A 15,470-nucleotide genomic window follows, 5' to 3' on the forward strand; every position below is an offset into this window, starting at 1 on the left:
TTTGAGATGCATAATAAAGCGGCTATGTAGCATATGTCGAACCATGTATGGCTATGTTTCAATAATGCCATCCGGTTAAGTTGGTTAACTATAACATTCTAAGGAATAGGTGTTTATAAGATGTGAAGATTCATGTGGATTGCTCTTTGTTTTGGAGAAAGATTTTGGACCTTAAAGGCGTTATTCGGGATAATGTGTCTTGGTTGTGGGTTCATAATTGTGCTTTCTCCATTAAGCAGGCATGGGAGAGCTTGCGAAAATGTTGCAGATATAACTCTAATTAATTGTATTTGACTTCATAAACAATACTTTGTTTATGTCTTTTACCATTGTGCTAATTCTATATCATTTCATAGACACGTTAAAAATCATATGATTTAACATAATAGCATTATGTATTTTGGCATATGCTGCTATGCATACTGTTTCCATAGCATGATTTCTTTACATAATTGTAGTATTGTCTGATAATTAGGATATTTAATATGTTGCATATTGACTTTAGTTATAAGAGTAATGTCTTCTTAGTTTATCTAGTTAAAAAGATAAATATATATATATATATATGTCATCGGCATGAACTTCGTCTTTGATGCCATCAGGAATTGCAATAATCCTCGACATGCGGGTTTTGTACGCACGTTAAGATTGACAGCAACTTCTAAGGGACAAGACAAAGGTCAACAACCGAAGAGTACCCAAGATATTGCCGAAGTACTTAATCAAGTTTGTCTATGCAAAGATGATCAGATTGGTGCATACAAATTATAACAGATATTCATACTTAATTCTCCATGGATTATAATATATCCTCTTACATAAGAGAATATAATGATGGTCTGATCAAAAGAGCCAGATTGAGGCTTCCAGCTGGCACATTTTTTTCTTCTCCAAATTAACTTGGCATATTCCGTCTGTAAAAAAATTCAGAACAAAAGTAACAATCGCAGATAGTGGATTCCCGAAAATTGCTTCAATAATGAGCTTTAGAACCACTTCTATGACTTCGGTACCAACCTGTAAGGCCTTTTGCCGTACTTCCAATCGTAAGGTACTAATTGTATTTGTTCCATCACTTTGTTGCTTCAACTTCTTGTCTACCAAGTCTTTCACACATCTCACATGGTAACAGTATTTGCCATAAGTGGAGACATAGGCCCAACCCTCAATCTTTTTTGAGATTTTATTTCTTTGGCAAATTAGGCACTTCGATGCAGCCTTTTCCTTTAGCTCTAGATTCACCACCCCTTCATTACTTGCATTCAACCCCTGATTAGTTCTGTTACTTGGGAGCCTGAAACAACAAGGATGCAGGACAAGTTGTTTGCTCGGAAGAAAAAGCTCTAGGAATGCATTCTTCTTAGGCGGAGAGTAGTGGTACCTGAACCCTTGGACATCCTTCCCACATGCAACACAAGATCCAACGTGTTCTGGAGATTGCTCATGAAATATGAAGCGGACATTCTCGGAGAATAATGAGTGCATGGTGGTACTGTTGGCCGAAGCTGAAGTCATGCGTTCCTCGTGAAGTTGATAGCGGCATTCGATCGGCTAGCTTTCGAATTCGAAACCCTAGTTCTTTACACCCATCACACTTATAAGGTGCTTTGCTATTCCTTATGAATTGAAGCGGGTGTTCGTGGGTATCTTCTGAGACAGTTTACTTGCAATAGATCCTAAACAGTAAGCAAAGAAGACAAATAAATTCGGAGTTTGATCATTATATATATATAATATGTTGGTCATCCATTTAATCCCAAAGATTTGGACAAAGTTATGTTTTCTTAATTATTCACACTTGTGATATTTTTATATATATTCCAACAAAAATAATTGCTAATGATATATATCCACCTTGAAAATATTTGAAACGCGCGTACCCAAAACAGGCCGAAATCGCCATGTACGTGTAACAGTCAACTTCACTGTCACTGATTTAAGAATGGTTTTAGATGAATTTGATGAAGGTTTTTGTAGTAATGGTGGAAGTAATGGATTAATAGACTGAAAATTACAGATAAGCGGCAAATTCGAGGATGCCCTCCCTCCAATACTGTTTTCACAGCAATAAGCAACAAGCAAGATAACCTACTGTTCCCTCTTATGGCCTTATATACTGGCCTTACAAGACAGTTAATAAAACGCTATAACTAATGCATAAAACGCAACGACTGAGAGTGGCTAAAAACGACAATCAGCACCCCATGGAACGCAGATGTCCAACGCACCGTTTTAGCCCCTCAGCAAGCCTTCCAGCTGGGCTACACTCAACTCTTATTTAATATCTAGCTGCCACGTGTACGTCAGTCAAACCACTCACTTCCTTTAACTCAGAACTCAGTCGACTTCCCGAGACTTCAACTCCATCCTGTTCCTCATCTTTCTTCTCGTTCTCAAGCTTCCAGCTTTCACCTTTCTTCCATCTTCCAGCTTGAGCTCTTTATTCGTTACAATACCTCCCCCTATCAAAGCACCTTGCCCACAAGGTGCGGGTAGGCGTTTGCGAGAGTATGATACTCCTCCCACGTGGCATCGTCCGCTGTTTGTCCTTCCCAACGAACAAGAACTTCGATGAAGGGTCGATTATCCTTCGGTCGCGAACGACGGCCAAGGATCTCCACCGGTTCAGGACGGAGCACCCCTTGAGCATCAACTGGCGGAAGTCTTGGTAGGGCCGAAGACGACGACCCCAACTTTGGTTTAAGCTGGGACACGTGGAAGACGGGATGTATGCGGGCATCTGGAGGCAGATCCAGTTCATAGGCTACATCGCCGATCTTGCGGATGATGGTGAAGGGCCCGTAAAAACGGGGAGCAAGTTTTAGGGCTCGGCGGTATGCCACGGATGACTGCCGGTACGGCTGCAATCTCAGGTAGACTTCTTGCCCTATGTCAAAATTTCTCTCTGATCTCCTTAAATCTGCATACTTTTTCATTCGTTGTTGGGCATTTTCCATGTTGTGTTGGAGAAGACTGAGAATTTGTTCTCTGTTACGTAGCACCTCTTCTACTGCCTCTACGCGAGTAGTGCCCGGAATGTAGCTTAGCAATCGGGGTGGAGGGATCCCATATACAGCCTCGAATGGGGTTATCCTTGTAGAGGCATGCCAGGAAGTATTGTACCAATACTCTGCCCAGGGCAGCCAATTGGTCCAATGCTTAGGACTGTCCTGAGTGAAACATCTCAGGTAGTTTTCCAGGCATTTGTTGACTATTTCTGTTTGCCCGTCTGTCTGGGGGTGATAGCTGGTACTCATCTTAAGAGTAGTCCCCTGCAACCTGAATAGCTCACCCCAAAACGCACTGGTAAATGTTGGGTCACGGTCCGAGATAATGGATTGCGGCATGCCGTGTAACTTGAACACATGGAAAATGAATAACTGAGCCACCATAGCTGCTGTGTAGGGGTGAGATAGGGAGATAAAATGGCCGTATTTGGATAACCTATCTACCACAACCAATATCACTGAGTGTCCCCTTGAGGAGGGAAGTCCTTCCACGAAGTCCATTGAGATGTCGGTCCAAACCTTGGTAGGGATAGGGAGGGGCTGGAGTAACCCAGCAGGGGAGGTATTTTCATACTTGCACCTCTGGCACACCTCACATTCTCGGATGAAATTTTTTATATCTCGCCTCATGCCCTTCCAGAAGAAATCTCGCTTGGCCCTATGTAGAGTCTTCTCATACCCGGAGTGCCCAGCTGTAGGATCACTGTGTACAAAGGTCAATACCTGTGTCTTAAGTTGAGGAGAGTGCCCAAGGATGATTTTGTTCTTATACAAGAGAAGGTCATCCCGGACAGAGTATTTCCGGGTATCTAGCTCATTGCTATTCCATTTATTCCATAGTTGCTGGAGGTCTTCATCCTCTGCATACTGCTGTTTCAGATCCGCTGTCCAGCTAGGGGTAGGAATAGAAAGTAAGGTAAGGGTTATTTCCTCAACCCAATCCTCCCTTCGAGAGAGAGCATCCGCCACCCGGTTATCTGCCCCTTTTTTATACTCCACTAGGAAGTCGTAACCAAGCAGTTTGGTTATCCACTTCTGCTGGAAGGGGGTGCCTACCTTCTGTTCCAGCAGGAACTTTAAGCTTTGTTGGTCTGTTCTTACCAAGAAAGGTTGTCCCAAGAGGTAGGGCCTCCATTTCTGAACTGCAGTGACTAGGGCAAATAGTTCCTTCTCGTAGGTGGACATGTATAGTGCTTTACCCTTGAGCGCCTTGCTAAGGAAGGCTATAGGCTGCTTCCCTTGCATTAACACAGCCCCTATGCCAACTCCACTGGCATCACATTCTATAATAAAGGGTTTAGAAAAATCAGGTAGGGCCAAAACCGGGGCTTGGGTTACAGCAACCTTCAAGGCCTGAAAAGCCTCCCTAGCTGAGTCATTCCATTCAAATGAGTTCTTTTTAAGCATAGAAGTCAGAGGGGCAGCGATAGAACCATAGCCTTTGATGAATTTACGGTAATACCCCGTCAAACCCAAAAATCCTCTTAATGCCTTAATATTTTTCGGGAATGGCCAATCCACCATTGCCTGAATTTTTTCTGGGTCAGCACATACTCCCTGTGCAGTAACTATATGACCCAGGTAATCCACTTCATCACTCCCAAATTTGCATTTAGACATCTTAGCAAATAACTTGTTCTGCCTTAGAAGTTCAAGGGTGGTTTTCAGATGTGATAGGTGTGTCCCCATATCCCCACTGTACACCAAGATATCGTCAAAGAAGACTAGGATAAACTTTCTTAAGTAAGGTTTAAAAATATGGTTCATAAGGCCCTGAAAAGTGGATGGCGCGTTAGTTAGCCCAAATGGCATAACTAAGAATTCGTAGTGCCCTTCGTGAGTTCAGAAGGCTGTTTTGGGAATGTCAGCCTCCACCACACGGATTTGGTGGTAGCCGGATCGTAAGTCCAGCTTAGAAAAAACCTTGGCTCCTCCCAATTCATCTAGTAGTTCATCAACCACAGGTATAGGGAACTTATCTTTCACGGTTACCTTGTTTAGAGCTCTGTAGTCCATGCACATACGCCAAGAGCCGTCCGCCTTTCTAACCAATAAGACTGGAGAGGAGAAGGGGCTGTTGCTGTGCCTTATAACTCCTGATTCCAGTAGCTCCTTGACTATCCGTTCAATTTCCTCCTTTTGATAGAAGGGGTACCTATAGGGCCTGACTGACACGGCCTGTACCCCGGGCTGTAATGGTATGGAATGGTCATAAGAGCGGTTAGGAGGTAACCCTTTTGGTTCCTGGAAGACATCCCCATACTCCTGTAAAATAGGTAAAATGGGCCTAGGTGAGTTGGGGAGCTCTGCAGTGTCTCCTTCCTGCTTTCGCATTGCCCAACACCCTGCTGAGTGGCTCACCATCTGGAGCAAAATACCCTTCTGTTCTTGCTTCGGTAGTTTAAAAGAATCCCCTTCCTCAAAGCTCACATTTGGCCCTCTTTGCAACCCTAGTAACATACAACTCTTTCCCCCATACTGGAACTTCATCTGGAGTTTGGTGAAATCCCACATGATAGGCCCCAAGGTCCTTAGCCACTGTATTCCAAGCACTATATCACAGCCAGCTAGTGGTAATATAAACAACTCAGTCCCAAATACAGTTCCCTGCACCTTTACTTCCATTCTTTGGCTTCGGCCTGGGCTCTTCACCTCTTGTCCATTAGCAATCTGGACCAAGATACCATCCTGCTTCACTGGTCTAATTCCCAAGGTGGCTGCTAATTTCATGTCAATGAAATTATGAGTGCTGCCAGAGTCTATTAGGATAACCACTTGGTGGTACCTCAAGAGACCGACTACCCTCATAGTCTTAGGGCTGGGACTGCCAGTAATGGCATTTAGTGAAATTTCCGGAAACTCTTCCATAAAAAATTCCCCCAGGTCCTCTTCCAACTGCTCTGGTTTCTTGACCAATTCCTCTTCCCCACCTTCCACTGCTTCCAGGATAAATAACTTCGGAGCCACGCAAACATGCCCCCTTGTCCATTTCGCGTCACAAGTATAGCACAGGCCTTTTCGTCGCCGTTCGTCCATCTGTGCTTGTGTAAGTTTTTGAACCGGAACCAAGGCTTGGCTCGGTCTCAACCCTTCATTGCCCGGTAGCCCACCTCCCCCTGGTGGTCGGAAATTCTGCTTGATCTGATCCTGATGAAACTTCCTATTAGAATTGGAAATGACACTTCCCTTAGCAAATCCCACCGGTAGGTTAACACTCAACCCTTGGCCTGAGTACTGGAATTGTCCAGAATTGGCAGCCGTTCTAGGGTACCTTCTACACGTAGCCACGCATTCCTCTTGCATTCTAGCTAAGGAGTAGGCATCCACCAGAGTTGTAGGATTGAACATCCTCACAGGCACTCTGATTTCGTCCCTTAGTCCCCCCAAAAAACAGCTCAACTTGTGATACTCGGGTAGGTTGCGGACCTTCAGAGCCAGAGTGTCGAACTGGTTCTTATAGTCTTCTAACGCACCTTCTTGTTTTAGCTTTGACAGGGACTCCATCGGATCATCATACGAGCTTCTACCAAATCGAATCTGCATTGACCTCACGAATTCTGCCCAAGGAATGGCTGGGTTACTGGCCCGTAATTCCCTGAACCAGACCAACGCCTTGCCATCCATGTGAAAGGAAGAGATGGATAGCCGATGCTCCATTGGGGTACTATAGTATTCGAAGAATTGCTCAGCTCTACAACACCAAGTCTCCGGGTCCTCACCGTCAAAACGAGGGAAATCCAGCCTTACAGACTTCGGCTTCAGCAACCCATCACCCAGACCAGATCCAGATGATTCTCCGCCACTGTAGTCCTGGGGATAAAGCACAAACGGCTGAGCCTCATTTCTATTGTTCGTGGTCGTTCTGGATTGCTTATCCAAGTGCTCCTGAATCTTCTGCATCTGAGCCGCAATACGCCTGTTCACGTCTTCCTGTTGAGCTACTTGAGCTTGTAATAGCCCCATCACATCTTCCCGAGTGACCACATCTTCCTGGTTTCTCGAGGGATTTTCTGCTGCCATAGATCGGGTTTTCATGTGCGGATCAGGCTCTGATACCAATTTGTAACAGTCAACTTCACTGTCACTGATTTAAGAATGGTTTTAGATGAATTTGATGAAGGTTTTTGTAGTAATGGTGGAAGTAATGGATTAATAGACTGAAAATTACAGATAAGCGGCAAATTCGAGGATGCCCTCCCTCCAATACTGTTTTCACAGCAATAAGCAACAAGCAAGATAACCTACTGTTCCCTCTTATGGCCTTATATACTGGCCTTACAAGACAGTTAATAAAACGCTATAACTAATGCATAAAACGCAACGACTGAGAGTGGCTAAAAACGACAATCAGCACCCCATGGAACGCAGATGTCCAACGCACCGTTTTAGCCCCTCAGCAAGCCTTCCAGCTGGGCTACACTCAACTCTTATTTAATATCTAGCTGCCACGTGTACGTCAGTCAAACCACTCACTTCCTTTAACTCAGAACTCAGTCGACTTCCCGAGACTTCAACTCCATCCTGTTCCTCATCTTTCTTCTCGTTCTCAAGCTTCCAGCTTTCACCTTTCTTCCATCTTCCAGCTTGAGCTCTTTATTCGTTACAGTACGTGAAGAACAAAATGGTGATGCAGCGTTTGTTAGCTTGGTAATTAACAGGATCGATCAAAGTTTTTGCACACAAAAAAGGAAAAGATCAGTACAAATATATATTTATTGGACAATAATATAAGCATATTAATTCACCAGGATGATTTCGAAGCCATACGAGATTCTTCCTTTTAATTCTTCCTCTTCTTATGCTTGGAAGGACATGCGAAATGTTTGTCCTTAAATAACGGGCTTTGGTCTTTCTACGGGCTGCTGAAAAATAAAGAAGAGTGTTGTTTGTAAATAATGATATTTTTTATATGGATATAGCCTGAAGTAACGTGTCTGTTAATTAGAACGAATGGATCTCGTACGATTCACAAGAAATTATAAAGAAGCCAATCACTACAAAAGAAGCTCTGTTTGCAAGGGGTTGAAAATGATCTTTATTTTTAAAGAAAAATGTTTGGTTTCATTTTTCTCACTTTTTTTTTTTTTTTTTTGTCAATATTTATTATTTTTTATATAAAAGATGTATAAATTCATCATTGAATTTAGCTCTGAGACCACATACATGTAGGTTCCACAAATTCAATAGTAAATTTGTAAAAGAGGTGTACGTATACGTAAGAGAATGACATCAAATACATATCATTCTTAAAACGTACATAGAAGTAAGTCTTCAAAAATCGTATTTCCACTTTGATATCATGTTAATTAAATCATTACTAATCTCAATTAAAGAAAAGAAAAGCTCTGTTTTGTAAGAGGTTGAATACAATATTCTTGAAACAGAGGAGTGAGCTGGGCCTTCAGATCGAGATCGTACGATTTGATACCATGTAAAATCATCACTTGTTCAAAAACTTTAAGACAATAAAAAATAATTAATTTAATCATTTAATTAATATTTTAACAATACTGGCCTATGAAATTAAAGATTCTCAAGCTCAAATCATGGGGAGAATATTGTGCAGGAAAAACCTTGGAAGATTAAAGCACTTAATTTCTTGCTAAGGAATTGAAGTTCATATGTAGTTGTATTATATATACGTACTTAACTTTTTCTACACTTTTCTCTAAACGCGCGAGCAACGTATATATAATTAAATTTTAACAATAGTTTTCATGGCAGGGGAAAATGATCTATCGTCTTCCCTAATATATATATATACATGATCAGTCATTTTAAGTAGGAGCTTCAAACAACAATGATCGATCGATGTAGGAGGACATGCATGCAGGTGTTAAGATTTCTTACAAAAAGACAATTTAAGCAAAAATACGCATAAATTTGAAGCTTCTTATATAATTGTTAATAATCTCTTTGGGAATATATGTACCGCATTAGAAGAAGAAAATAGTGATGTAGCGGCTAATTATAACAACGTGATCGAATATATATATAATTAAGCTTATGAACTCATGACCTGGATGATTCCAATTAGAGCACGATGAAGAAGTCAATAAGAATTGATTAAAAGTTGAATTCACAGTTCATTATATTACACAAATCATGTCTTTATTTATATAAATGCAAAATGATCGAAGACTTTAAGCAACATATATGACTACGTGTTTATTTGTAAATAATAATGCCAATACGTACCACAAGTCAATCATGGAAGTTTCCTTAACATTTTCCCTCAAGTTGGCATGGATATATAAATGATGTAATGTAACTGCTGCAACGACTTGCTGATCACTTTTGGTAATTATACAATAAATTACCATTAGGCTCACTTACGCTGTCCATTATGTGAAAATTAATCAGACAACTAGTCTCACATGACAACCATCAAGAGACTAAGATGTGTGTTTGTGTGTGTGTGGGGGGGGGGGGGGGGGGGGGGGGCATGTGTGGATGAGATCGATGGGGCGAATGGGGGGCAGTAATGTCACAGAGGGAAAAGCCAGGGCTACCATATATAGTCTTTTATGTGGGATCAATGGGGAAGAGAAATTCAAGGTGGGGAAGCCATGGGAGACCGAGCTACGTTGGAGAGAGTTGGGCTAAAGATCAGAGAATAGAAAATAATGTGTTTTGATTATAATTTTTTTTTTCCTAGCTAGTTTTTGTTTTCTATTATGATGTGGCAATTTTTTATTGGAGGGCACAAATAATCTGTTTGTGCCGGATCTTTATAGAAGTTACTTTCTTTATAACAAAATAGGCAAACCGCGTATTGTCATTTTCTTAAGGAGAGTGAGTAAATTTCAAATCATAAATAATATAAATATATCTCCTACACGTTTTTTACCTATATCATTTTTAAATTCACCATTAAATTTATGAGACCCAATGTGTATCCTTCAAATTCAATAGTAGATTTAAAAATTAGTTATACTGAGATGTGTTTAAGATGTGTCGGGAATATACGCGGTCAGGCTATTTTGTTAAAGAAAATAACTTCTATAAAGACGTAGTACAAACAAATTTTTTGTGCCATCCAATAAAAAATTGCCACATCAAAATAGAACACAAAAATTGAGGAAATTAAAAAAAAAAAAAAATCAGAACACATTATTTTATATACTTTCTCTCTTAGACCAACTCTCTCCGACCTCTCCCATGGCTTCCCCATCATGAATTTCTCTTCCCCACTGATTCCACGTGAAAGACTCTATGGTAGCCTTTCCCTCTCATCCACAGCGTAGCGTATGAGGCAATACAAAAGTCAAAGTGCGACATTGACTAACTATTAAGACAAAGATTTGACTGTTCAAATTAATATTCATTTATGATATCACATTGATGTACTTTTGTTAAGCTTGATGGGGACAAGACAGAGATCACCAACGGAAGAGTACTCTACCCAAGGTATTGCCAAAATACTTCATCAAGTTCATCTATGTAAAGATGATCAGATTGGTACACACAAATTATAACAGATATTCATGCATACATAATTCTCACCATGGATTATATATCCTCTTACATAAGAAAATATAACGATGGTATGATCAAAAGATCCAGATTGAGGCTTCCAGTGGCACATTATTATTATTATTAATTATTTTTTCCTAATTAACCTATTCTGTCTGTAAAAAAATATAGGACAAAAGTAACAATCGCAGATAGTGGATCCCCGAAAATTGCTTCAATAATGAGCTTTAGAACCACTTTTATGACTTCCGTACCAACCTGTAAGGCGTTTTGCCTTACTTCCAATTGTAAGGTACTTGTATTTGTTCCATCAATTTGTTGCTCCAACCTCTTGTCGACCAAGTCTTTCACACATTTCACATGGTAACAGTATTCACCACAAGTGGAGACATAGGCCCAGCCCTCAATCTTTTTTGAGATTTTCTTTCTTTGGCAAATTAGGCAGTTCGATACGGCCTTTTCCTTTAGCTCTAGATTCACAACCCCTTCATTACTTGCATTCAACCCCTGATTAGTTCTGTTACTTGGGAGCCTGAAACAACAAGGATGCAGGACAAGTTGTTTGCTCGGAAGAAAAAACCCTAGGAATGCATTCTTCTTAGGCGAAGAGTAGTGGTACCTGAACCCTTGGACATCCTTCCCACATGCAACACAAGATCCAACATGTTCTGGGGGTTGCTTATGAAATTTGAAGTGGACATTCTTGAAGAATAATGAGTGCATGGTGGCGCTGTTGGCCAAAGCTGAAGTGCATTCCTTGTGAAGTTGATAGCCAGGACGACAGTTCTTTTCGAATTCGATACACCGGTAAGATGATCCATACCCTAGTTCTTTACACCCATCACACTTATAAGGTGCTTTGCTATTCGTTATCAATTGAAGCGGGTGTTCGTGAGTATCTTCTGAGACGGTTGACTTGCAGCAGATCCTGGACGGTAAGCAAAGAAAGATAATTAATTCAAAATAGGAACTCTTTAAGGAGACTAAAGTACACTTTAATTAGACTTTGATCATTCAAATTAGAAAAAAGACTTTGATCATTCTATAATATATATGTAAGTACGTATTCCATTTAACCCAAAAGATTTGGACAAAGTAATGTTTTATTAATTATTCACACTTATGATATTTTTATATTCCAACAAAAATAATTGCTAATGATATATATCCTTGGAAATATTTGATACGTACCCAAAACAGGAAATCGCCATGTGAAGAACAAAACGGTTATGCAGCGGTACTTGTTAGCTTGGTAATTAACAGCATCAAAATTTCTGCACATAAAAAAGGAAAAGATCAGTACAAATATTTATTGGACAATTATATATATAAGCATATTAATTCACCAGGATGATTCCGAAGCCACACAAGATTCTTCCTCTTCGATTTTATGCTTGCAAAGGCATGCGTAGTTTTGATCCTTAAACAAGTACGGCCGGCCGGGTTTGGTCTTTCTCCGGCCAGTTGAAAAATAAAGAAGAGTGTTGCCTATAACTGATTAATGATATTTTTCTATGTATATAGCCTGAAGTAAAGTGTCTGACGAGATTAAAGATTCTCAAGCTCAAATCATGGAGGGAAGTAATTGCGCAGGCAAAGAAGATTGATAATGCAGTTATTGCTATCAAAGGAAGTTCATATTTAGTCATATACTATATATGAATCTTTGGCCTGGCCACATCCATTTAGAATATATAGTTCATTCATTGCTAAATCTTTTGGACTGGGTGGCTTGCCACCTCTATTTAGCCTAAGCGGGTGGCCAAAACCATTTCCTACAGCCGGCTTAGAGGTGGGTCGACCATCGCTTATGAGTGAATAAATATATTAAAATTTAGGTATCCAAAAAAACTGAAGATAAATATACGTACAAATTATTGGACAAATATAAGCTTACTAACTCACCAGCAGGGTGATTCCAAAAGGCACGCGAGATTCTTACTTTGTAATTTGTATGGAGAGCAGGATATATAGTTCATTATATCAAACAAATCATGTCTTTATATACATTCAAAATGAAGACGTAGTCCAACGTACATATGACTGGCTGACTGCGTGTTTACTTGTAAATGAAGGAACTGTATATAGACTATGTCACTATAGTAGCACGAACAAGTCGGTCATGGAAGTTTCTTTGAGATTTTCGGGCCGGCGTATATAGCACTCATGCGTGCACGGCGTTTTTGACTTGTACGTAATTTGTAAATTAACTACTTATTTTCACAAAACAGTCTAATCGCGTGATGTTCTTTTCTTAATCTTAGAGCATTCTTAGTAGCCTCACCAAATTTTACTCACCAAAATAACTAAAAATCATTTTTTTCTATTTTGGTGAGCCACTTTATTAAAATTCCCCAAATAGCCTCATCATTTTAACTAGTTAATATTCACTATTCTATTTAAATAATAATTTTTTCATATTTATTTATTTTTTCTCTATATAATCTTTTTATAAAAAATCATTGATATCCATAAAATAAGGACATTATGTGTGAGAGATGGGAGATGAGAGAAGAAAATGAGAGAAAAAAGCAAAAAAGTGTGCTAATCATGTGAGAGAGAAAGGTGAAACAAAATTTGGTGAGTGGGTTGTTGAGTGAAAATGCCTCATCTAATTTGGTTAGTAATTTCAGTCATCAAATTTTTTTGGTTAAAATGGTGAGGTTGCTGGGAGTAGTTTTTCAGGATTTTCATCAAATTGGCTCACCAAAATAGCTAAAAAACTATTTTGGCGAGGCTAAATATTTTGTAAATTAACCTAGCTGGCATTTCTCTTGAGCAGGAGGCTTGGGAGTTAGCCCACTTACATCATCACATCGTTCATCCATGCCAATATATTTGCTAAAAAAAAAAAACTCGGTCTCGGCGAATTTCAAATTGGAAATATTGCTTGGCACATCATTTTGTAAGAGTTTTTTTTTTTTTTTTTTTTTTTTGTAAAATATTTTGTAAGCCTAGCATTCCTTGTGAGGCAGTATAACGACTACAAAGACAAATTAATATGTTATTTATTTTTTTAAATCAAAATACATGATTTAAACTACATAATTGATAAAGGTATAGTAAAACTTTTTTAAATTTGGATAAGTAACTTTTTATATATTTGACTTTATCAAGCAAAATACCTATTAAAAGATCAAGTGAAAAAGGCAGTACTAGATACTCCGGCCATGATCCCATCCCATCCCATCTTAATCAAATGATCAGGTAAAAAAACTAGCCATGATGATGATGTCTTTTAACCGTTAATTAATTTCGGGACTGAGTCTTAACCATATATATTAGGAAAAGGAAGAAGACTTTTTTTTAAAAAAAAAAAAAAAGAACGAGACTTTGACTTTTGAGTTATGACTCGGTCACCTGTACGTGTGTTAAGACTAATTAACCCGATCACGACGCTTCTCCTATTTTTCCAAGTTATCAAATTTCTAAGCACTTGAGTCCGTTTGGTTCGCGAAATAAGTCTTTAAAATAAAATGAGTATTATTTTATTGAAATAATTATTTATTTATTAATTTGGTAAGGACTTATTTTTCTAAAAATTTAGAGGAATAGTTATTTTTGATGAAATAGACAACATTTTTCAAATATATATATATTTCTTTAATTTTTTCAAACTAAACTCAAAAAAAAAATAAATAAATAAAGAATTAAAGAATTGAACCTTAGATCAATAGTTGGCCGGCCACCCACACCAAACCTCAGGGGTGGTGCGGCCACCCCCGGTGCCATTGGGGGTGGCCTCGACAATGAACCTCTAAATTTTTATTTTATTTTATTAAGATTTGAGTTTTTTAGAAAAATAATAAATTATGTGGGTTGTTTAGAAAAATATGAAATTATGTGGATTTTTTAATAATTTTGGTTCAATTCCAGTTGTGGTATATGTGTTGTTACCAAACTAAGGAATTTGAATAATTATTCCATTCTACTCTTCTTCATTCCCAATAATAACTTTTCATTTTCCTAATGAAATACCAATTCCATGTACCAAACGAGGCCTTAGTTTAAAAATATATAATTAGGGAAACCTGCAAATTGCCAAGAGTTTTCCAATTGTAATCTTGAATTATCAAATCGTGTTGCTTTGATTATCTGGGTCATTTTGCAACTCAACAATCATCTAGCTTGCTTCAAGATTCTGATTCCATATCTTATCTGATAGTGATATGCATCTCAGCTAAAAGCTTCTTAAGCTTCATCTTTGGTTATTAATTTCCCTTCTATATGCTAAATAATTGTAATTTTTTAAGTTTTTAAATTTTTTTTTTTGTCACGGTGAAATAGCCAAAATGCAACAAAACCAACATTAGTTATGAGAAACTACGTACAATGCATATAGATCGATAAAGGTTCCCCATGTGTGCCTTGAAGATTGATTTAATTAATGAAGGCGTATAATCTTGTGAATGGGGATTTTGTCTTGGCAGTTTTAAGGATTGTTGTTGGAGTACCTAGAGTTATGGCGCGGTGAATTGCATTGAGTTGTGTATCATCACTCCTACATTCTCCCATTAATGGTGAGCTCAAGGACTCTTTCTATAGGAATAGAGGTCGGTCTCGGCAAGGTGAGCCTTTGTTGCCTTATCGTTTGTTCTAGTGATGGAGACTTTTTCAGGGCTTAGGAAGAGTATGACGAAGAGGACCCAGTTTTGTTTCCATTGGAGATGCCATAAGGTGAAAATATTATATCATCTCTGTTTTGCTGATGATGTTCTTATCTTATACAAGGGTGAGTTATACTCTGTTTCTGTGGTCAAGGAGTGTTTGAATCGGTTTAGGGATATGTAGCATATGTTGAAACATTTATGGCTATGTTTCAATAATGAAATGTATTTTCTGTGGGTTGGGTGAGGAGAATATCGACCATCTCTTTGTTTGCTGCAATTTCTCATAAAGTATTTTGTTTAATCTTTGATATAGATGTAATATTCTTTAGGCTCGTAGGAATTAGGAGAAGTTTATTCGGTAGATGGCCTCAGATGA

The 15,470-nt window shown here is 38.8% G+C and overlaps 3 protein-coding genes across 3 annotated transcripts; all 3 read right to left on the bottom strand.

The window, feature by feature from the left end:
- Nucleotides 1–642: 642 nt before the first annotated feature.
- On the bottom strand, nt 643–1,515 carry LOC133863409 (uncharacterized). Its single transcript, XM_062299350.1, has 3 exons — nt 1,018–1,515; nt 819–914; nt 643–732 (listed from the first exon to the last, which is right to left on the bottom strand). Exons 1-3 carry the CDS (start codon nt 1,513–1,515, stop codon nt 643–645), a joined length of 684 nt encoding a protein of 227 aa, XP_062155334.1.
- Nucleotides 1,516–4,850: 3,335 nt separating this feature from the next.
- LOC133863410 (uncharacterized) lies at nt 4,851–7,028 on the bottom strand. The gene has a single exon (XM_062299351.1). The coding sequence runs from the start codon at nt 7,026–7,028 to the stop codon at nt 4,851–4,853; it is 2,178 nt and encodes a 725-aa protein (XP_062155335.1).
- Nucleotides 7,029–10,311: 3,283 nt separating this feature from the next.
- Nucleotides 10,312–12,439, bottom strand: LOC133864996 (uncharacterized). Its single transcript, XM_062301454.1, has 3 exons — nt 12,390–12,439; nt 11,676–11,758; nt 10,312–11,412 (listed from the first exon to the last, which is right to left on the bottom strand). Exons 2-3 carry the CDS (start codon nt 11,693–11,695, stop codon nt 10,626–10,628), a joined length of 807 nt encoding a protein of 268 aa, XP_062157438.1. The 5' UTR covers nt 11,696–11,758; nt 12,390–12,439; the 3' UTR covers nt 10,312–10,625.
- Nucleotides 12,440–15,470: the final 3,031 nt, after the last annotated feature.

The sequence above is a fragment of the Alnus glutinosa genome, chromosome 3 (assembly GCF_958979055.1).
Source record: "Alnus glutinosa chromosome 3, dhAlnGlut1.1, whole genome shotgun sequence".
NCBI lineage: Eukaryota > Viridiplantae > Streptophyta > Magnoliopsida > Fagales > Betulaceae > Alnus > Alnus glutinosa.